Source organism: Rutidosis leptorrhynchoides, chromosome 6 (genome assembly GCF_046630445.1).
Source record: "Rutidosis leptorrhynchoides isolate AG116_Rl617_1_P2 chromosome 6, CSIRO_AGI_Rlap_v1, whole genome shotgun sequence".
In the NCBI taxonomy this organism is placed as follows: Eukaryota; Viridiplantae; Streptophyta; class Magnoliopsida; order Asterales; family Asteraceae; genus Rutidosis; species Rutidosis leptorrhynchoides.
This window is the reverse complement of record NC_092338.1, coordinates 207,664,945-207,687,916: the sequence shown is the minus strand read 5'-3', so window position 1 is coordinate 207,687,916 and position 22,972 is coordinate 207,664,945. Positions and strand designations below refer to the sequence as shown.

Below are 22,972 nucleotides of genomic sequence, written 5' to 3'. Positions count from 1 at the left end.
GTACAGGTTTACAGTATGTTACTATTAGTAAGGGCCTGTTTACTTTTGAATTAATGGGCTGAGTTGTATTAAAAGCTTATTCGGTAAAAAAAAAGCTGTTTACTTTTAGCTTAAATTATTCAAATGTCATTATAGAGAGCTTTGTGGGTCACCGCCAAAAGCACACTTGTCCCCATATGGATCATACCCTTTACCACATTGCCCTTCTCCTCTTCCTTTAAATTATATTTCTGCTTCATCCCCACCACTACAATTTCTTCTTTCACCTGACATAAAATTATTGTATATAATTTCAACTACGAAATTAAAACACAAGAAACATGAAAAACGGAATATCACAAATTCAACGAACACAAACAAAAATTCTATAAGAGCTGAAGTAGGTGTCGGAACCTTAACCGGAAGTCTAGAACACACAACTAAGATGTGGATCCCGATATCGGAATCCTCGCCGATCACCACATCTTTGTTACAATCGTCACCACTGAATTCTTTAATTCCTATGAATTTTTAATTTTACAATTTTTAGGTTATTGTGCTGTGAAAATTACATAGATAAAAATGGTGTCATGCGTAATACCTTAGTTCGTGTAAACATACTAAACATACTCTGTATTTTGTGAACAATGAAATGCCTTGTAAATCAGAATGCCATCAAATTTTATGATTTTGTGGGTTTCGATAACATTAAACTGAGAAAATGTTTTTTTGTTAGGGTTAAAATAGTAATTTTCATCATTCAGGCAATTTATTTAGCACAAAAAGTAAACGGCATTTTTTATTGAGTGATTACTACATATAATCATCCTTATTCATACTGCCATTTATATCTATACAAAACTTAATGAGAAAAAAGTAAACAAACCCTAAGAGTAATAATAATTTTTACAAAAGAAAACACCTGCAAGACACTAGTAACTACTACTGTATATACTAGATTCAGTTACAGTCATGATTAGAAGATTCAAAGTTCAACAAACATCATTTTATATGTTTTTAAATCATGTCAAGCAAACTACCCTTGCGTACTCTCCGATATCATTTGATCATTCCATAAACCAAAATCAGAACAAAGCTCTTAGCTTTACAACCAAACCTTCATGTCCAGATGTTTATTCATGCACAAAATCGATTCAAAGTTATTTAAGAAATAATCAGTTTAATGACGCCTTGAAACTGTTCGACGAAATGCCTGTTCGAGATTCAGTTACGTGGAATTCAATAATCAAAGGCTGTTTTGATTGTGGGAAGTTGGACATAGCCTATAAACTGTTTGAAGAAATGCCTGAACGAAATGTTGTCTCGTGGACAACAATGGTTAATGGATTTTCGGTACATAGACGAATTGAAGTCGCTGAACAGTTGTTTATGATAATGCCTTTGAAAGACGAAGCTGCTTGGAATTCGATGATTCATGGATATTTTATGAATGGAAGAGTGGATGATGCTGTTAGGTTGTTTCATGAGATGCCAACTAGGAGTGTAATTACTTGGAGTTCAATGATTAGTGGTCTTAATCAAGCTGGAAAGAGCGAAAAAGCAATACTTTTATTTAAACAGATGTTGTGTTGTGGTGTTCAGGCTTGTTCAGTTACATATTCATCTGTAATAACAGCTTGTGCTAATGTACAGGATTTGCTTTTAGGTGTTGAGATTCATGGACATGTATTGAAGCTAGGTTATCTCTCAGATACATATATTACAGCTCCCTTAATCACATTTTATGCACACTGTAAACAGATCGATAGTTGTATTAAAGTATTTAAGGAAAAGTTGCATACTTCGGTGGTAGTGTGGACATCGCTTTTAACTGGATATAGTTTAAATGAAAAACACGACAAGGCATTAGAGGTATTTTCTGAAATGTTTAGAATAGGTGTTCTTCCTAATCAATCTTCATTTACGAGTGTGTTAAATTCGTGTTGTGAATTGGAAGATTTAGATACAGGGAAAGCTATTAATGGAGCAGCTATTAAACTAGGGCTTGAAACTGATGTGTTTGTAGGTAATTCACTTGTTGTTTTGTATGCCAAATGTGGGAATATAAGTGACGCGCTGTCTGTATTTAATGCAATAGGAAATAAGAATATTGTTTCGTGGAACTCGATGATTGTTGGTTGTGCACAACATGGTTATGGTATGTGGGGTCTTGTAATTTTTAGCCGAATGATACGTTATGGGGTCCCGCCTGATGATATAACGTATACCGGGATACTATCTGCGTGTAGTCGTTCGGGAATGTTGGATACAGGAAGATGCTTTTTTAATTTCTTGTTTAGGTATAAACCTGTGAAGGTGAATCTTGAACATTATGCGTGTATGGTGGATATATTAGGGCGTAGTGGGAAGTTAAATGAAGCTGCTGAGGTAATTAAAAGTATGCCAATGGAACCAAATACGTCTATTTGGTTATCGTTGCTTAGTGCTTGTAAGATGCATCCAGATTTAAAGTTGGCTGAAAGAGCTGCAGAAGCCGTATTTAACATAGATCCGGACTGTAGTGCTGCGTATACGCTCTTATCGAACGTGTATGCTTTTAATGGTAGATGGAATGACGTATCAAGAATACGAGCAGTGATGAAAAGTAGAGGGATTTTGAAAGAACCAGGATGTAGTGGGCCAGTTTGAAAGGAATTAGGAATGAGTTATTTTTGAGAGACTGGGGTCCAACCTAGGACGAATGATATAAACGGGAAGCTCGAGCGGATAGGCGAGAAATTTAATGGGATTTGGTTGTGTTCTTGAGCAAATGTTTGCTTTATATGATGTTGAAATTGAGCAAATGGAGAAATTGTTAATGGTATCTTTATGAAAGCTGTCTGTTTGTTTTGCGTTAATTTACACAGTCGGAGGAAGTACGAAAATCTTAATGTATGTGGAGATTTCCCTTCTGTTAATAAGTTCGGAGCAAAATGTGTGGAGCGTGTGATTACTGTAACAAATTGTAACCGTTTTCTCACATATAACTTATCCTAGGTCGATGCTCACTCTTTAGCACACGTGCTAAAGATGTAAACATTGTGGTGTAATTTGCGCTAATGTAAATAAAATAGCTTATGGTCAAATGGGTTGGAAAGCGACGAGTGTATTACTGATGCATAAATATTCATGATTCAAGTGTTAAAGTTTGATTATAATTGAAGAAGTATGTTTTATTAATGATGTATATAAAAAATTATTTATATTTGGTTCAAAATTTTTAGACAAAAGTAACATTTTTTACCCGTGAGGGCAACACACCCAACCCGCCTACTTTGGCACCTTTCTTTTGTTAAGGTGTATGTGTTGAATTGATTCTGCATCATTTATGATTCATACAAGGAAAAGGGAATTCCTAGCAAAAAAAGTGTCTTATGGTTAACTTTGAAGTTTGGAAAACTTCATAAATTTTTAATCTCTACACGTAATCTAACGGCGGAACTTGAACTCCGGATACAAGTGGGGCGAGTGTAAAATTTTTTTAATTCTTTCATAATCAGCAGGGACGAACACTAAAAAAACCCTTATTTTTTAGTAATTTTTTTTTTAGTGTAAAAATTTTTGTTCCGTAAAATCCAGGGTGGGCGGACACCACCTTTGGGATACCTTAAGTACCGCCACTGCACATAATAAGTTGGTAAGCAGACATCTGAGATCGTGATTGGTATAAGGAACAAGTTTTGAGCCTAGTAGATGATCTTAAACTTTTCATAACCATGGAAGTGCCCGAATCTACAAAGTAACATCATCTTGCACATGAAGCCAAATGCATTGCACTTACATTTCAGCAACATCAAGCTTCTAAAACCAGGATCTCGATTGAGCTGTAGACGTGAAATCCTAGATTATGTGCGAAAAGTACTCGTTTGTTGGGTAATATAACTTCTTTAAATGTTATTGTTAGACCATATACAACCCGGTGTTAGCTGCTGGGCATGAGGTGAGGTGGGGCAAAATGACGAATGGTGAAGCCCCTAGTGCAGCGTGTCCCACAAACGCCTTGAGGCGTGAGTCACAAATTCAACGAAATGGTTATGAGGCGTGAGCTTAACTACAACCAATCACAAATTCAACGAAATGGATTGCAATTTTGTGTATAAACGAATGATCAACACAGAAAAAAGTCAAATAAATAAAAACCAAATCATAAAACCTGCTAATTAGAATCTTAACATGAACCCACAAGGCCACAAGTCAAAAGACCATTATCTTCAGTTAGAATAGATGACTGTTACCTCAAAATTCTGAAGTAGGTTTTGCACTTTTGAATCGCTGTTACTCTAAACCTACAAAAACCGTGCACCTTCATCGTGTTTCTCCGAAAAATTTGGTCAATAATCGTGCTTCACGTTCTGAATAAACCACGCCCAAATTGAGTTTCCGTACCAAAATTTACCATCCCAACGTTTTCTTGACTAATGGTAATATTTTTTTAATTATAAGAGTATATAATAAAGTGAATTTAAGGTGCGCATATGTGATATAAAAATATATTTCAAAGAGGTTTCATGTTCGAACCTCAACTATAAAAATATATTTCTGAGAGGTTCGAACCTTAACTATAAAAATATATTTCTAAGAGGTTTCAGGTTCGAATCTCATCTACAACGAATATTTAGTGATGGTCAATGATGAGTTGGAAAGAGCCGGAAGTAATCTTGCTGGGCTGCTTACATTAAAGTATGAGGTCGGATTACTCATTCTCGAGATAGTCCGAACAGAAAAAACCTTCTACCTCTTTTGAGTTAGACTGTACATATTAACATTCGGGTTAATCGGGTTGAATTTGGCTTATTAATACTTAGGTGTCGTTTGTTTTTTGCTTTGAAGACCTTATTATGTATTATGTCTGCGGGCGGGCGGGCAGACGTTTTAGTTTGCAGACCGTTTGTTTTTTGAAAGATATAACACAAAAAAAGAGCTGCATATGTCTTCTAAGTTGCAGACCTAGAAAATTGCTTCTAAACTTAAAAGCTCTTTTTAACCTAATATCTCTTTCACAACCACACCTCCATCCTTTCATTATCAGCTACCCATCTTTTTTTTCCAACCACCAGCTCCATCACCTTCGTCACCCACATCGCCTCCGACTTCATCACCGGCATCAATTTCGTCTCCGGCGTCACGTTCGTTCTCAACAGCTACTGGTATCTTTCTTTTGCCCAATTTTTTTTTATATAGATATATGCTGATTTCTTAATAGATCTATATTCTCTTTCAATTTCTAGAGGTAATTTTTGAATAATCAACATTCTCTATATGAAATATTGCTTAATTTTGGGATGTTAAAACACAATGATGTAGTCACAGTACACCATCGCCATTTTTTACATCCTTTTAAATTCATAGTTTAACTTCCAATTCTACTAATTTTATGAGTTACAAATATAATTTCTTTGTTGAGAAATTTTTACAGCAGCATCTATTAATTTGTATATTCTTTGTGTGTTTTATGTATTAAATTCATTTGTGATACATACTAAAAACAAGTCAGATTTGTACACCTATATGTATATTATACATGTATAGTGATTATATTATTTGTTTCTTAGTTGAAAATGGATGAAGGTCGAAACCATTGGTCGAATGAAGTACTTAAATGCTTATTAGAGGTATCACTTGAAGAAATTGCTAGGGTAGGAAGAAGGGGAGGTAGTTTACAAAAGGAGTCTTGGGCTAAATTAGCCGAAACCTTTAAGGATAGGTTTAATTTGGTATTGTCTCAAAAGCAAATTAGAAATGGTTATGATAACCTCAAAACCAAATACACCGGATGGGTGTATTTGAGAAACAAGACCGGGAATATCTATAATCCTCAAACAAACATGTTAACGATGTCGAATGAAGAGTGGGATGCATTTAAGAAGGTGTGTTCATTTTTATAAACTTTTACCATTTATCACATACTTATGACGACTACACAATATTTATAGCACCCTTTATTAATTTGGTCGCAGGGTCATCCAAAGGCAGCTTCTTTGAAAAATTACCCATTACCTCATCATGACTTATGTATTGCTTTGTTTGATGGTGCTAGTGCTACCGGTAACAATAAATGGGCATCTACCCAAGCTTCTCGGGCCTCTTCCTCTTCTATTAATCAAGGGGTCTTAACACTTCAAATTGAAGATGACCCTTTTATCGATTTAGGTGATGATGTTGGAGACTCCCAACAACAAAGTTCTCATGCTCGGGATGAGATTCCTACACCTGAAGAAGAGCCGAGCGCTTCGGATAGAGGCAGGCCTAAGAAAAAGGCTAAAACATCTATTAGTCTTGATGACTTAACAATGGATATGCAAAATGCACTTAGACATATGGTTAAAAGTAAGCAAGGGCCATCAATAGATGAATGCTATGAGAGGCTAAAGTTAGTTGGGTTAGAACCTACCGATCCTATATTTTTGGCCGCTTTTAATATTTTTGGGCAATCAACACAAATGAGAGAGGCATGGATGACGCTGCCAGCAGATCCCGAGGTGTTAAAAGGGTGGATTAAGTTGACCGGGGTGACACTGGGGATGTTTAAGTAGTAATGTTATGTGTTACACACCTTCTGGAACAATTTGTGACTTCTGTTTAACTAGATTATGAAACTAGTATTATGAATTATGAACTAGGAGCAAGCTGATGACATACAGTCCATGTTTGTGACTTTTGTTTAACTAGTATTATGAACTTTTGGTTACTACTTGTATTTTGAAATGCTATGATGAATGCTATGCTACATTCCATAATTTGGAAACTAGTTATTTTGAAATATTATGATCTTTTGTTATGTTACAGTCCATGTCTTAATTTTTATTTATTATGTTACAGTCTATTTCTTTGATTAGTACTTACTATGGATGTTTGGTTGTTATTTTACTATAGGTGTATTATGGATTACAATCATAAACTATTGTTAATCATAGTTATATATTTATATATACGTTACTATTGGTCAAGAAAAAGAAAAAGAGATCTAGGTTCTATCATGACGGGGGACTATTTACGTTACAATTATTACAAGGAAACGATACACAATGCGTTGAGTTGCTACGTATGTCACGAGATTCGTATGTTCGACTTTGCACTCATTTTAGAGTAAAGGGATGGTTAAAGGATAGCAAGCATCTATCAGTTGAAGAGAAAATTGCTATGTTTTTAATGATGTTAGGTCACAATCAACGTTATGTACTCGTCAAACGTTTATTTCAACGCTCAAAGCAAACAATTCATAAGTATTTTCATGAAATATTGGCTACAATGTTGGATTTCGCAAAAGAGACTATAATACCAACATCTTTTGATCCCAATCCAAATGTTCCGGGATACCACAGGAGGTTACGTCGAGTTTTTAAGGTAAAGCGAGATCAAAATTTTCTTTTGATTAATATATTTTTTATTATTCACTAATATAATTTTTATAGGGAGCGGTTGGTGCACTTGATGGGACTTTGATTCATGCTCGTGTTCCAGCTCAAATGCAACATTTGTATAGAGAAAGAGGAAAAGGAGATTGTTATCAAAATGTTTTAGCAATATGTGATTTCAACATGATATTTACGTTTATTGTTGCCGGATGGGAAGGAGTAGCACATGATTCCCGAGTATTATCTGAAGCTTTAACAAATCAAGATGCACCATTTCCTCTTCCTCCGCCAGGTACATTCACCTATTCAAATGTCGATAACTATAATTTATATAAATATAAATGTTAATTATTTATTATATTTTAGATAAATATTACCTTTGTGATGCTGCGTATACACACACTCGTGGATTTATGGCACCATATCGTAACGTAAGGTATTGGCTTGGAGATTTTCGTCAAAGGCGTGCGTTAAACAACAAAGAAAAATTCAACCATAGACATGCGAAACTAAGAAATGTTATTGAACGTTCTTTTGGTGTTTTAAAAGCACGCTTTGCGATATTAACTAAAATGGCTCCTTTCGACTTAGTTACCCAAAGAAATGTTACAATTGCATGTTTTGCTCTTCATAATTTTATAAGAAAAGAGGGTTTAAGTGACGAGCTATTCGCAAAATATGACCAACCAAACGTGCAACTTGATAATGATCATGTACAACATAATGGGAATGAAGAGGTGGATGATGATGATGATGATGTTCAACCACATGGAACTAGAGCGGATCGTCAATATATGATTAATTTGCGAGATCAAATTGCTGAACAACTTATGCAAACTAGGAGATGAATGTTTTACCCTTGCTATTTAAATTATTAGATGATAGTTGTTTGGACTTCTTGTAATTTGTAGTGTACTTTAAATCCTAGATTAAGTACTGTTTTTTATTTATATTAGTTCTTAGTAAAATGATAAAACATTAAAATTACGTTAATTCAGAATCAGGTTCACTTTTGCAGACAAAAAAACAAACAGTCTTCTAATTTCAGTTTGCAGACTTCAGGACCACATCTTCTTTGGCAGACCTGGTCGCAGACTGCAGACATAAAACATCTTAAAAAACAAACAGCACCTTATATACTAAAAGTGGTGGAGAAGTTCGTCGTTTCAGTTACATTAGATCGTCGTTTTGAGTTTGCTTTCACATTACAAACGGTCCTTCAACTTCAGCTATATTTACACAATGGCCCCTCAAATTTACACTTTTCCAGGGGTAAAAAGTGTAAATATATAATTTTATTAAAATAATTAATACTTATATTAATACTTATATTTAATTAATATTAATATTAATATTAATATTAATTAATACTAATACTAATATACTAAAAGTGGTGGAGAAGTTCGTCGTTTCAGTTATATCAGATTGTCATTTTGAGTTTGCGTTCACATTACAAACGGTCCTTCAACTTCAGCTATATTTACACAATGGCCCTTCAAGTTTACACTTTTTCAGGGGTAAAAAGTGTAAATATATAATTTTATTAAAATAAAAGAAACTAATTCCACTTGAATTTATAACGGGCCGTATCTTCTCGCTCGGTACGACTTAAATTTTTCCGAGACCACCGTTCAACTCGAAAAAATCTTACGAACCCAACGGGACTAAATATACGCGAAACGGACACTTCTCACAAAAACGCTAAACACAACGATAACACATATCTTCCCGCTCGCCACGAGTTAAATTTTTTCGACGGCAGCACCAGACTCGAAATAATTTTATGAACAAAACGAAACTAATCACGTTCGAAACGGACACTTTTTAAAAAACGCAAAACACAACGACAGCCCGTATCTTTCTGTTCGCCGCGAGTTAAATTTTTCCGACAGCACTGTTACACTCGAAAAAATTTATTGAACAAAACAAAACTAACTACGTTCGAAACGGATACTTTTTAAAACACGCTTAACACGATGACATCTAAAACGGCGCTTAACACATGGGTCGTGTTCCCCTCTGTAAATACACAACGCTACGTTAAATATGAATACGCAGGCCGAAAGCCCCCGCCGCAACGCGCGAGCTGGTCCGGACTAGTTGGAACTAAAAGAAACCCCATGTAATTTGTTATATGTGAGTTATGCAAATTACGAGTCACCTAAAACAAAAACTAAAAGGTGATTTAATATTGTGGAGTTCTTCATATTCTCATTTCAAATTCGAATTAAAATAACAACAAAAAGTGATTTAATATGGAATAGTATAGTTGCAAAAACAACAATGGTCTTAATTCGGATGGATTAGCAACTTTTGAGTTAGCCTAGTTCTAATGAGGCCAAAATAGAATTTTTAACAGAGTTTTTATCACTTTTTCTATTAAGAGGTATACTTCACCTGCTTAGTTTTAAAATATGCACTTTTTCTATCCAAGGGTAATATATATACCCTGAATTTACCCATGACATTTTTAAATGCACGAAACTAAGACATGCGTAACATGACTACAATGACATTCCCCACGAAAGAGTAGACTCGACAAAATACCCACGGAAAAAATATGCGAGTAACATCGTGTTTATAAACTTACCCACGAATTACGCACGTATAACTACCCACGATCTCAAATGTTGTGTGTAATTTGTACGTCACCCATATTCACCCATGATATTACCCATATATTTACCCACACGATCTTAGGTTCGTGGGTATTCCGTGTGAAATGTTTGGAACTCATTGGTTTAGCCACAATTTAGACACCTAAAAAACAATTATGGGTAACTTCGTGGGTAAATGACTGAAAAATTTGAGAGTAATTTTGATCAACCCATTAGATCTTCAACCATGGTTAATTCGCGGGTATTTTATGGCTGTTTACCCACGAATTAATTTTTTTGAGTAAAATTTGTAGGTATTCAACATATTTCTTGTAGTGTATTAATCATAGTCAAAACTATATATAACTACCATAAAATATAATCACAAATTACCATATTATGTATTAGACAAAACTTATGAATAGTACTGAAGACATTCTCGTATTTTCACCTTTTTTTATTTTCAAAAAAGGCTCTCACACTTTGTTCAAAAATTAAAATCGACCCCCAAACAGGGGTAAAGTGTCAAACCAACATTTTCATAAAAAATCTTAAATAAACTCCACTCAAATATGAAAGGACCCGTCCTAATTCATCTGGACGAATACATTACATTTGGTTACATCGCGAGGTACTTGACCTCTATATGATACATTTTACAAACATTGCATTCGTTTTTAAAAGACAACTTTCATTACATCGAAGGTTGACAGCATGCATACCATTTCATAATATATCCAACTATAATTGACTTAATAATAATCTTGATGAACTCAACGACTCGAATGCAACGTCTTTTGAAATATGTCATGAATGACTTCAAGTAATATCTCTAAAATGAGCAAATGCACAGCGGAAGATTTCTTTCATACCTGAGAATAAACATGCTTTAAAGTGTCAACCAACAGGTTGGTGAGTTCATTAGTTTATCATAATCGATCCTTTTTATCATTTTAATAGACCACAAGATTTTCATTTCCATTTCTCATAAATATACGTCCCATGCATAGAGACAAAAATCATTCATAGGGATTGAACACCTGATAATTGACATTAACAAGATGCATATAAGAATATCCCCATCATTCCGGGACACCCATCGGACATGATATAAAAACTCGAAGTACTAAAGCATCCGCTACAACGGATGGGGTTTGTTGGGCCAATATATCTATCTTTAGGATTCGCGTCAATTAGGGGTGCACTAATTCTCAAAATTAGTGATGTTCCCTAATTCTTATATTACCAGGCTAAAAGGGGCATATTCGGCTTCGATCATTCAACCATATAATGTAGTTTCAATTACTTGTGTCTATTTCGTCAAACATTTATAAAAGCGCGTGTATTCTCAGTCCCAAATATATATATTGCAAAAGCATTTAAAAAGGGAGTAATGAAACTCACAATACTGTATTTTGTAGTAAAAATACATATGACGGCATTGAACAAATGCAAGGTTGGCCTCGGATTCACGAACCTATATCATTTGTATATATATTAAAACATATACTTGCAATCGAACAAATATATATATATATATATATATATATATATATATATATATATATATATATTAGTGATATTATTTTTATATTAATATAGTTAAGTTATGTATATTAAATATATCTTTATATGAAGATCATTTATTTGTGAAATTATTAATTATGATAATATATAATATTAGTAATAGTAATGATATTTTATAATAATAATAATAATAATAATAATATTAATATTAATAATGATATTGATAATGATAATAATACTAAATTTTATTATAATAACCAAGATAACAATTTTAGTAATTCCTTGAAATCATAATTTGATTAAAATTCTAATCATTTTCATAATAATATTTATATCAAAATTTTTATATTTACAATCTTAACCATATTATAAAAACCTTTATATTCATGGTCATGATAATCATAATTTTCGTGTTTATTTTATATACGGATGACTATAGCTTCTTATAACATTAATTAGTAATTGAAATCACAATTTTACTTGCATTCGTATAATTATAATCAATTTCTATAATCATTATCATATTATCTTTTATTATACATTTACGTCATTAACATGTTTCACATCCATGAAATCATAATAATAATGATAATACTTTTAATAATAATTATAATGATGATACTAATAATTATAATGATAATACTAGTAATATTAGTGATACTTTTAATAATGATAATTCTAGTAACAACATTAGTAATAATAATAATAATAAAGATCATAACAATAATAATAATAATAACAATAATAATAATAATAAAAATAAAAATAATAATAAACTTAATAATAATAGCTACCTCCAAATGAAAGGCTTTAAAAAAATAATCTGCCATATCAGGGACTCGAACCCGCGACCTCTCGCTCCTCGACATTTCTCACAAACCATTACTCCGTATTTGTTATTCTGTTATTATACTATCCTAAATTAAATATAACCTGTATTACTTGTCTCCCTTTATCATCTTCTTCTTCACAACAGTGATCGACCAGGGAACCTCAGATCATAATCAAAATAACTAATTAGCAGTTTATTTAAGTCTTGTAACAACTAGAAATAAAAAAAAAGATGATATTTTTGATAATATATATATATATATATATATATATATATATATATATATATATATATATATATATATATATATATATATATATATATATATATATAAAGCAGCTACCTGCTGCCGTCGCTGATTTAGTAAAAAAAATAAACTTGATTTTGAATTGGGTAACGTTTTAAGCAAAAGTTTCTACATAAACTAGTTTTCAAATCATGTATACAAACTTAAGGAATCATTAATTGCTCCAAAAACTCAAAAACGAATTCAAATTTCATGAAGAACACGATGGTTGACTTTTTGTGTGTGTGTGTATATATATATATATATATAGGTAGCTGCTGCCGTCGCTGATTTAGTAAAAAAAGTAAACTTGATTTTGAATTGGGTAACGTTTTAAGCAAAAGTTTCTACATAAACTAGTTTTCAAATCATGTATACAAACTTAAGGAATCATTAATTGCTCCAAAAACTCAAAAACCAATTCAAATTTCATGAAGAACACGATGGTTGACTTTTTGTGATTAAACTTTGACTCCAAAATTTGATCTTGTTTTGAAGAATTGGGAGTTGAGATTTTACAGAAAGTTTGAGTAAATGATTTATATCAAGACTGCATTTAAGAATTTTAAAATTGATTACGAAATCAAGCTATTGATAAAAAGTTAATAAGAACAGAGGTCGACGGTTGTTCTTAGATTTTCTGTTCTATTTTAAATCAATTTGCAGTAATGGATAGTTGTAACATGTAGTGAAGACTAAGAATTTAATGATTGTGTGATTAACAGATGTAACTCATTTGTTTTATAGCAATTTGTGGTCGACAGGAATTTACTCAGGAAGAAGAAAAAAAATAAAATAATACAAATAAAATATAAAAAGGGATTGTGACATTCATCTGAATTTGGTTTGTATTGAGATTCTGATTTCAACTTGTAACAAGACTAGGAACAGGAACAAAAGGTTGATCGTGATGCCTAACAGATTCAAATCATGTATCTGCTTTTCATAATTTATACGTAATTAGTATTAATAAATAACTAAGAATAATAATAATAATAATAATAATACTAATAATAATAAAAAAATAATAATAATAGTTAATAATAATCCTAACACAATGTTAATAACAAAAAAAATTGATATTAATAATAATTCATATTATCTTTATAATAATATTTATAATATTAATAATGATTTTTTTTATTGATGATGGTAATTGTAAAAAAAATAATGAAAATGATAATCTTAATAATAACTAAAATCATAACTTTACTACTAGTTATAATAGTAATGATATTAATAAATCAAAGGTAGCAAAATAAATAAAGTGATAAAATAATGAAAATGATATTATTAAACAAAAATGATAAAACTTTTAGCACATTATATGTATCAAATTTTGTATCTGTCTATTATATATAGTAATATTAATAATACTAATATTAATACTAATAATGAGAGTAATATTAATAATATTGATATAACAATTTATGCTTATCAAATCTCATATTTGTATATTATGTATTAAATTAATAATATTAATAATACTGATCTCAATATTAATAATGAAAGTAATATTTATTAATATAATAACTATGTTTTATCTTGTAATTACATTTAATATATTAACATTACATATTATTGTTTATGTACTATTCATTTAACATATTCGAACATTTAATACATTACATAGTATATTAATTGCGTACAAAAATCATATATATGTATAAACAATAATATATGAATATATGAAAACAGTTCAAAATTTTTGAGATTCAGTTTAACAGACTTTGCTTATCGTGTCGAAATCATATAAAGATTAAGTTTAAATTTGGTCGGAAATTTCTGGGTCGTTACCCGTTAAAGAAATTTCGTCTCGAAATTTGATTGAGATGGTCATGGCTAACAATAAGAATGTTTTCATGACGAATTTGAGTTGATAAATAAAGTTTTATCACCATTGAGTAAGAAGGATAAAACAATTCGATTACTCGTAGAGTATGAGTGAAGCTATCACAAAAGATTGAAATGAAGAAATAGAGATTCGTCTTAACTTTTGACGTAGTCAAGGTTGAATTTAGAAAATAAGATGCGTCAAATCTTTTGACGTTGTCTTGGTTGAATTCCGGAATTCAAGGGATTCAAAGAAAATTCTTCGAAATCTAAAAGATTTGGTTCTTCTGCGAATAAAGAAATTAAGATTTCTATAATTAAATTCGGTGATCAGCCTCGATTACTCTGTCTGATATTTCCATTATAAATTAAACTCTTCCGTTCCATTACTCTCACCATTCCTATACTTTCTTTCTTAGTTCATACATCCAAAGGATTGTGAAAATGCTTAATCCCGTTCTAATCCTTGATTTTTTTTTCTTTTTCTTTCTAATTATCATTTCTGTCATCTTTCTTTTCAATCTTCCACCAGAAAAATCTATTTACTTCTACTATTACCTTGGGGTGATACTATTCTTAATTATACCATGTCTTTATATTGCTATTCGTATTAATATCCACGGTTTGTAACCTTCGTGTTGTTATTGGGCTTTATATTTTCTCTTATATTTTGGAGCTCTTTGCCTTTTTATTCTCTTCTCGACCTCTAGTAAGGCGAGTAATGGTCCAGAATTCGTAAGTATGGAGCTTCGAATGAACTTCATGTTCTAAGCAAGAAAGAACGTAATAGCACGATTTGATTTGTCAAAATACCAGAATCACTGAGAATAGAACTATCAAGAATACTTTCTTGATGTGTTCAGAAGTTAAGTAGAATGAAAGAGTTATGTAACATGGCACATGATGACGGTAGAGTCTGTGAATCGTCACGTTCCATTAGAAACTCAACATGACTTACTGTAATATAATCACGTTGATCAAGTGTCATTATATTATACTAACTCATGCATCAATTTTCAACACTACTTCAAAATCATTCATAATTCAAATTCTAATTTTTCAGAATATTAGAAACTAAAACAGTTTCTTTTAAGATATAACACAGATAGAGCGGAGAGATAATTAATATCGGACGAGAATATTTATGAAGATATCTTCAAAAATATTGAGGATATTAATAATGAAAGATACGATAATATCTTAGAATTTCTGAATCAAATTGTGATGAAGAAATTCATTCACGATGATTTAGAGTGATTAAGGAGCAAAGTATTCGTTAAAGATTTCATCAGAAACAAAATCATCAGGATTCTTTTATGTACAAGTTTAGTCCTTGTTCAGAGTGTCTTTCATGATTTGCTCAATTCATTTTTCAGTATCAAAATCTTTGAGCTTTTCCAACACTCCATTCTTTATCATCAAACTTTTGACTGTTAAGGCAGTATTCAGTTTTCAATGCTTCATCAACTTTTTTAAAACTCAGGAAACTGATTCATAAGCTAAAGCGCTTTTCAGAAATTCCGAATTGAAATTCGTAAATCCAGGAGATAGAAGAATAGAAGTTATATATATATATATATATATATATATATATATATATATATATATATATATATATATATATATATATATATATATATATATATATATATATATATATATATATATATTTATATATATAAAAATTGTTGTCGTAGTATCACTGAGAATTTCGAGATTATCGATTGATGCCTTCCGGTACTTGGTATGGTAATTATCGTTACAAGATACCGATGAGTTCATGATAAGACTTCAATAGATAATTATATTGAGTTCATGATAAGACTTCAATAGATAAATATATTGATTTATCGTAGAGATTTAAGCCAAGGAGCAACGAGGTTGCTGGTACGTCTGCTGGTAATATAGTGGAATATAAAAGACTCCCCGGTAACAATAAAAGAGTACGCATATATATCAAGGTTATAATAAGGTTGTTTCGAACGAAAAGTCGAAGTTGTCTTGCTGGAGCTATGACAAAATTGGCTAATTTGGAAAGGAATTGTAAAGTTAATTTCGGTAATAACAATGCCAAAGAAGCTAGCACAGATACGTGTTAAACGTTTACTCAAGTTCTGAGTGTTTTTCAGGTGCATGCCTATATGCATAAGTTCTCTCTTTCGTAGATAACGTGTGGTTGGATCATCCTCTCGATTGAGGTATTTTCAAGAATCATGAAAAGTTTGAACACAGATTGTAATCATCAAGATACAAATGAGGTTTAAGATGAAATCAAGTGGCAAACTTGAAGAATTGTTTAGTTTCATATGTTATAATCAATATTATAATTCATTTTAATTGTCCAATGTTGGTAGTACTCAGTTGATAGTCCACAGTTAGCAATTCAATAATTCATATATATTTTAATATATAATATTCGAATTAATTAATACTTGTCGTGACGCTTGTACATGTCTCAGACTCGATCACAACTCAAAGTATATATATTATTGTAGAATCAACCTCAACCCTGTATAGCTAACTCAAACATTACTGCATATAGAGTGTCTATGGTTATTCCAAATAATATATATAGATGCATCGATATGATATGTCAAAACCTTGTATACGTGTCCCGATACTTAAAGTGCGTAAAATAAATAACAGAAATTAAATGACGATAAATAAAATTGAGAGAATTAAAATTGCGATAAATAAATTGCGATAAATAAATTGCGATAAATAAAAGGTAATATGGAATTAATAGTTAGCTAGGAACAGTTAGCTAGGATTTTGTTAGCGTGGATTCTTAACAAAATTTCTCATAGTTAATTTGTTTGTTTCTAACAATTTTTATTTTGTCCAATATTTTTCTTCATTATGCCACTTGTCGGATTCTGATAAGTCAAAATTCAAATATGAAATTGAATGAAAATGGTTATTCTGCGGTGAACAGATTCGTATATCGGTGGATGTAAGTAGGATAGTAAACGACTGTTGAATCAGCTTCGAAGAATGTACAGTGTAACTTATTAATGTGAAATCTAAATATTCCTCGGGTATTACCTACCCGTTAAAATATTTCCACCATTTACAGTTTGTACAAAAGAATTTTTATTTACAATCTTTATGAAAACATATGTACATATATATTTTCTTCAGATATAATCATGAATTTATGAGTTAATATGATATTAATCTCATTTGGTTTAACGTCCGAATTAGAATACATAATCTCTAAAACATTAGAGATTACATAATCGCCAGGAAGAACGAAGATAGTTGATGTAGAATGATACGTAGAACGATGATTATACTCGAGATACAGAATGAGATGTTCAGGCATGGATTGTTGATGGTACTGGTGTTGTTACTGATGGTACTGTTGATGCCGGTGATGTTGCTGAAGATGGTAAATTTTGCACCATATTCTCCAAATTGATTACTCGAGCGTGAAGTTCGTTAACTTCTTCTATTATTCCGGGATGATTGTCGGTCGGAACGGGTGGATGAATAAGGTTTAGAATTTTAGATAGAATGTAATCGTGGCGAGATACTCTGGAAATGAGTGTGAAAATGGTGTTTCGAATGGGTTCGCCGGTAAGTGCTTCAGGTTCTTCGCCAAGAGAAAAATATGGTGGATGGAAGGGATCGCCTTTGTAGCGACCCGACCAAATCATGTTTGACGGCGCCGACTACTTTTATCCCGTTATGTGGTCATAAGTCTTTAACATGACGTTTGACCAAAATATGTCGCATTCATTTCATAAGTAAAAAGGATGTTTCAAGTTTACAAAAGTAGTTCAAAGACTAGTTACATTACAAAGTTTAACGTACGAATGAAACCTATGTGACACAATTTAAAAGTTGTCAAAAGACGCTCCAAATATGCATGTATACTCGACATCCAAGCAAGTATCAAAAAGAGTGCGGAAGCATGTATCAAGTAGCGTTCAAGGACCTGAGAAAACATATAGAAAACTAACAACGAAAACGTTGGTGAAATCATAGGTGTTTTAGTAAACGTTGCATTTGAACCACAAGATTTAATATAATATGATTATCAAAATCATTTGCATTCCAAAGTTGTTATTTGTTTCGCGGGCACCCAATTATCAAACTTAACTGTTTTGCACCCTTTGCGTAGTGTTAGAACATACACTAGACTCGAAAATATATTTCATCCGCTAACGGTAGCGAACCGTCCGAATGAGGCTCGTCAAGCCCATGTGATCACATAATATAAGTTCACGTTTACACCCCGCAAGTGTAACTAATGATAATTGAATTGAAGATTTTTGTTCAAACCCGTACGTAGAATGTTCGTTTTCGTACTTGTGTTCAAAGTGTAAAAGCATGATACGTATATGTTTCTCATCCCATAGTTTAAAGCATAAAAGTTGTTTGAAAGATGGGACTATGATCTCACCTTGAGTGCACGTATGAAAAGTACTTCACAAAGTAACGTGTGCAAAGGACAATGCTAGTCTTGACCTAAATAAATAGGTCGTATCAATAACGGTAAACACGATAGGTCAAAGATGTTCAATTAGTCTTATGGCTCGTTACGACTCGATTATGTAGCATGTGAATCAAATTGTCAAGTTTCATGCAAGATACTAGTATAGAAACAAGTTAGAAAGATTGCACAATCATTTGGTTAAGTTTGACAAAAAAATCAAACTTTGGTCGGTCAAAGTCAACGAAAAAGTCAACACGTTCGGGTCGGGTCCCGAACTATTTTTCTGAGGTTTTTAATCATGTATAAGCATGTTAGAACAAGTTATATGTGAATCGGAGGTCCGTAGCATGGCAAACATTTTTCATAATTTGACCAAATTGGACAGCCCACTTTGGCGCGCCGCGCGGGCATATGGCGCACCGCACCATTACCTGTGCAGAGAATTCTGGCAGTTTTTAAGTTTTATGCACGAACCTAACCTCAAACAATCACCATTTACGACCCGCAAATAACCAAAGCATGTGTCTTATATCATCGGAAAGGTATTTTGTCAAGAAAAAAAACTAAATACATTTCATCAATCAAATTTGCTTTTACAACAATCAAAATCACATTCAAAGCTCCTCATTAAATGCATTCAAGTTCATAAATGAAATTCGATGATTCGGCAACCAATTTACATGAATGATATGCCGTTTCGAAGGTGATCAAGCATACAATACATCCTAACACTTACAAATAACATTTCATGTCATTCAAAGCATCAAAAGTCCAATTCAAATTCATCAAACCCTAACCCAAATTCACCAAAATCAATATTCAAGTTCATGAAGTTTTCTAAAGCAACCTACACATCAAATTGAAGCTAGTGATACTAGGACCACATTTAATAATTGCACTTTATCATAACAACAACATTAAATCATCCAAAACTCAAAATCAAACACACACTATTCATGTTCATGCTAGTTACACTAAAACCACGAGATCGAGCATATAAATCATATATTCATGTTAGACTTGAGCCATAGACACTAACTAACAACTTTATAAGTTAAAAACATCAAGAACACAAAATCTAGCGATTTTAGAAAGTTACCCAAATGTAATAAAATCGGTATGAAATTGAAGAGAAAGTTGCAAGGATTCCAAATATGCAATTTGTTTGGATTGAAGCTTGATCGATTTGATTTAGATGATAAATCTTTGAAATAGAGAATTAAAAGAAAATGTGGAAGTATGAAAAGAAAATGAAAAATGAAAATGGAAAAGAAAGGGGAGGTGGGTGTTGACTAGTCAAAAGCTAGTCACATCTTTGCTCCCTTGGCAAAACTAGTCCCTCGAGTTCGGTTGCAGTTGCGTGAATTACCTAAACGAGATATTTTTAAAACGCGTATTAACGAAGGATGTTATAATCATATAACGGACTTTAAATAAATAACGGAAAGTAAACAGAAAAAGGCGGGATGTTACATTACCTACTCCTTAAAAGAAATTTCGTCCCGAAATTTAAGTAGGCGTAGTAGTCATTGTTTCTTCCTCGGGATCTTGCGTTTTCGGAACCGGGAACAAGTGAGGGTATTTCTTTTGTATTTGATCTTGCCTTTCCCAAGTAAACTCGGGTCCTCTTTTGGCATTCCAACGAACTTTGACAATCGGGATTCGGCTTTGTTTCAACGTCTTGACGGAGGTGTCCACAATTTCAACCGGTTCTTCCACAAAATGAAGTTTGTCATCAATAGTAAGTTCCTCGAGAGGGATGACGATATCAGGTTCGGCAAGACACTTTTTCAAGTTAGATACATGGAAGGTAGGATGAACGGAGCTCAATTGAGGTGGTAGATCTAAACGATAGGCAACGGTCCCAATACGCTCCAAGATTTCGAAAGGACCAATATACCGCGGATTTAGCTTCCCGCGTTTCCCAAAACGGATTACACCTTTCCAAGGTGCAACTTTTAACATTACACGGTCACCGACTTGAAAATCAAGGTCGTTGCATCGTTTGTCGGTATAGCTCTTTTGACGACTTCTGGCAGTCCTAAGCCTATCTCGGATTTGAACGATCTTTTCGGTTCTTTCATGAATGAGTTCGGGTCCGGTGATTTGTGTGTCGCCTACTTCGGCCCAACAAAGAGGAGAACGACATTTTCGGCCATATAAAGCTTCGAATGGTGCGGCGTTAATACTCGCGTGATAACTATTGTTGTAGGAGAATTCGGCGAGAGGCAAGTGCTTATCCCAAGCTTTTCCAAAGTCGACAACGCAAGCTCGTAGCATGTCTTCCAAGGTTTGAATTGTGCGTTCGCTTTGTCCGTCGATTTGCGGATGGTATGCGGTGCTCATGTCTAAACGCGTTCCCAACGCTTCTTGTAAAGTACGCCAAAATCTAGAAACAAATCGGCCATCTCAGTCGGAGATAATCGATAAGGGTGCACCGTGTCGGGCTACGATATCCTTAATGTAAAGTTGTGCATGTTTCTCCATTTTGTCGGTTTCTTTCATAGCGAGAAAGTGTGCGGATTTGGTGAGACGGTCGACAATAACCCAAATAGTATCTTAACCGTCCGTCGTCTTAGGTAGCTTGGTGATAAAATCCATTGTTATTCTTTCCCACTTCCATTGCGGGATTTCGGGTTGTTAAAGTAACCCTGACAGTCTTTGGTGTTCGGCTTTGACTTTGGAACATGTCAAACGCTTGGCAACATAAGTAGCTACGTCCCTTTTGATGTTCGGCCACCAATATTGTTCTTTAAGGTCGTGGTACATCTTATTGGCGACGGGGTGAATCGAGTATCGTGACTTATGGGCTTCATCTAAAATAAGGCTTCGTAGGTCCCCATACTAGGCACCCAAATCCTTCCGGCAAAATATCGGAGTCCGGTCTCCCTAATTTCGAATCGAGAGACGAGAATGTTCAAGAGCTCGTGTGAAACGTTTTCATCCTTGAGAGCCTCATCTTGGGCTACCCGAATTTGGCTATTAAGGTTGGTGTGGATGGTGATGTTTAAGGTTCGGACACGAAGAGACACCGCTCTTTCTTTTCGACTTAAGGCATCGGCTACTACATTTGCCTTTTCGGGGTGGTAACGAAGCTCACAATCGTAATCGTTTAAGGTTTCAATCCACCTTCGTTGTCTCATGTTTAGTTGCTTTTGATCGAAGATGTGTTGGAGACTTTTGTGATCGGTAAAGATAGTACTCTTGGTTCCATAAAGATAGTGTCTCCACATTTTAAGTGCAAAGACAACGGCTCCGAGTTTGAGATCATGTGTCGTGTAGTTTCGTTCATGAATTTTGAGTTGTCTAGAAGCATAAGAAATGACTTTCGTTCGTTGCATCAACACACACCCAAAACCATATTTCGAGGCGTCGCAATACACAACTAAATCATCGTTGCCTTCGGGAAGTGACAAGATAGGAGCGGTTGCCCAAACGAATTTTCTTCCCTTATGAGTTAACGCGGTTAGAGGACGAGCGACCAAAGAGAAATCTTTGATGAATCTACGATAGTATCCGGCGAGACCCAAGAATTGACGAATGTGAGTAGGAGTAGTAAGAGTCTCCCATTTACTAATGGCTTCGATTTTTGATGGATCGACTTTAATACCTTGATCACTTACAACATGACCAAGAAATTGAACTTCCTTCAACCAAAATTCACACTTGGAGAATTTGGCATATAGTCGTTCTTGTCTCAAGAGTTCGAGCACAAGTCGGAGATGTTGTTCGTGCTCTTCTTCGCCTTTAGAATAGACCAAGATGTCATCGATGAAGACAATAATGAATTTATCGAGATACGGTTTACACACGTGGTTCATAAGATCCATGAACACCGCCGGTGCATTAGTGAGACCAAATGGCATAACAAGAAATTCATTACTACCATAATGAGTTCGGAAAGCGGTTTTGGAGACATCTTCCCCCTTAACCCTTAATTGATGATAACCCTAGCGGAGATCGATTTTCGAATATACACAAGACCCTTGTAGTTGATCAAAGAGGTCATCGATGCGAGGAAGAGGATATCGGTTCTTAACCGTCAATTTGTTTAGTTCACGATCATCAATGCACATTCGTAGGGATCCGTCTTTCTTTTTAACAAACAAAATCGGAGCGCCC

The 22,972-nt window shown here is 33.4% G+C and overlaps 2 protein-coding genes across 2 annotated transcripts; both read left to right on the top strand.

Annotated features, from left to right (window-relative positions):
• The first annotated feature begins 974 nt into the window (after positions 1-974).
• LOC139855511 (pentatricopeptide repeat-containing protein At5g46460, mitochondrial) lies at positions 975-3,050 on the top strand. Its single transcript, XM_071844741.1, has one exon. It carries the CDS (start codon positions 991-993, stop codon positions 2,626-2,628), a length of 1,638 nt encoding a protein of 545 aa, XP_071700842.1. The 5' UTR covers positions 975-990; the 3' UTR covers positions 2,629-3,050.
• Positions 3,051-7,023: 3,973 nt separating this feature from the next.
• LOC139854375 (uncharacterized) lies at positions 7,024-8,182 on the top strand. Its single transcript, XM_071843681.1, has 3 exons — positions 7,024-7,323; positions 7,392-7,626; positions 7,701-8,182. The coding sequence occupies exons 1-3, from the start codon at positions 7,024-7,026 to the stop codon at positions 8,180-8,182; spliced, it is 1,017 nt and encodes a 338-aa protein (XP_071699782.1).
• The last annotated feature ends 14,790 nt before the right edge of the window (positions 8,183-22,972 follow it).

What these genes read in the sequence shown, in the direction of transcription:
- LOC139855511 (XM_071844741.1), top strand. Translation starts at nt 991, where the DNA reads ATGTTTTTAAATCATGTCAAGCAAACTACCCTTGCGTACTCTCCGATA.
- LOC139854375 (XM_071843681.1), top strand. Translation starts at nt 7,024, where the DNA reads ATGTCACGAGATTCGTATGTTCGACTTTGCACTCATTTTAGAGTAAAG. An exon ending in GGTTACGTCGAGTTTTTAAG is followed by an intron (nt 7,324 to 7,391) that starts GTAAAGCGAGAT and finishes TAATTTTTATAG; the next exon opens with GGAGCGGTTGGTGCACTTGA. An exon ending in ATTTCCTCTTCCTCCGCCAG is followed by an intron (nt 7,627 to 7,700) that starts GTACATTCACCT and finishes ATTATATTTTAG; the next exon opens with ATAAATATTACCTTTGTGAT.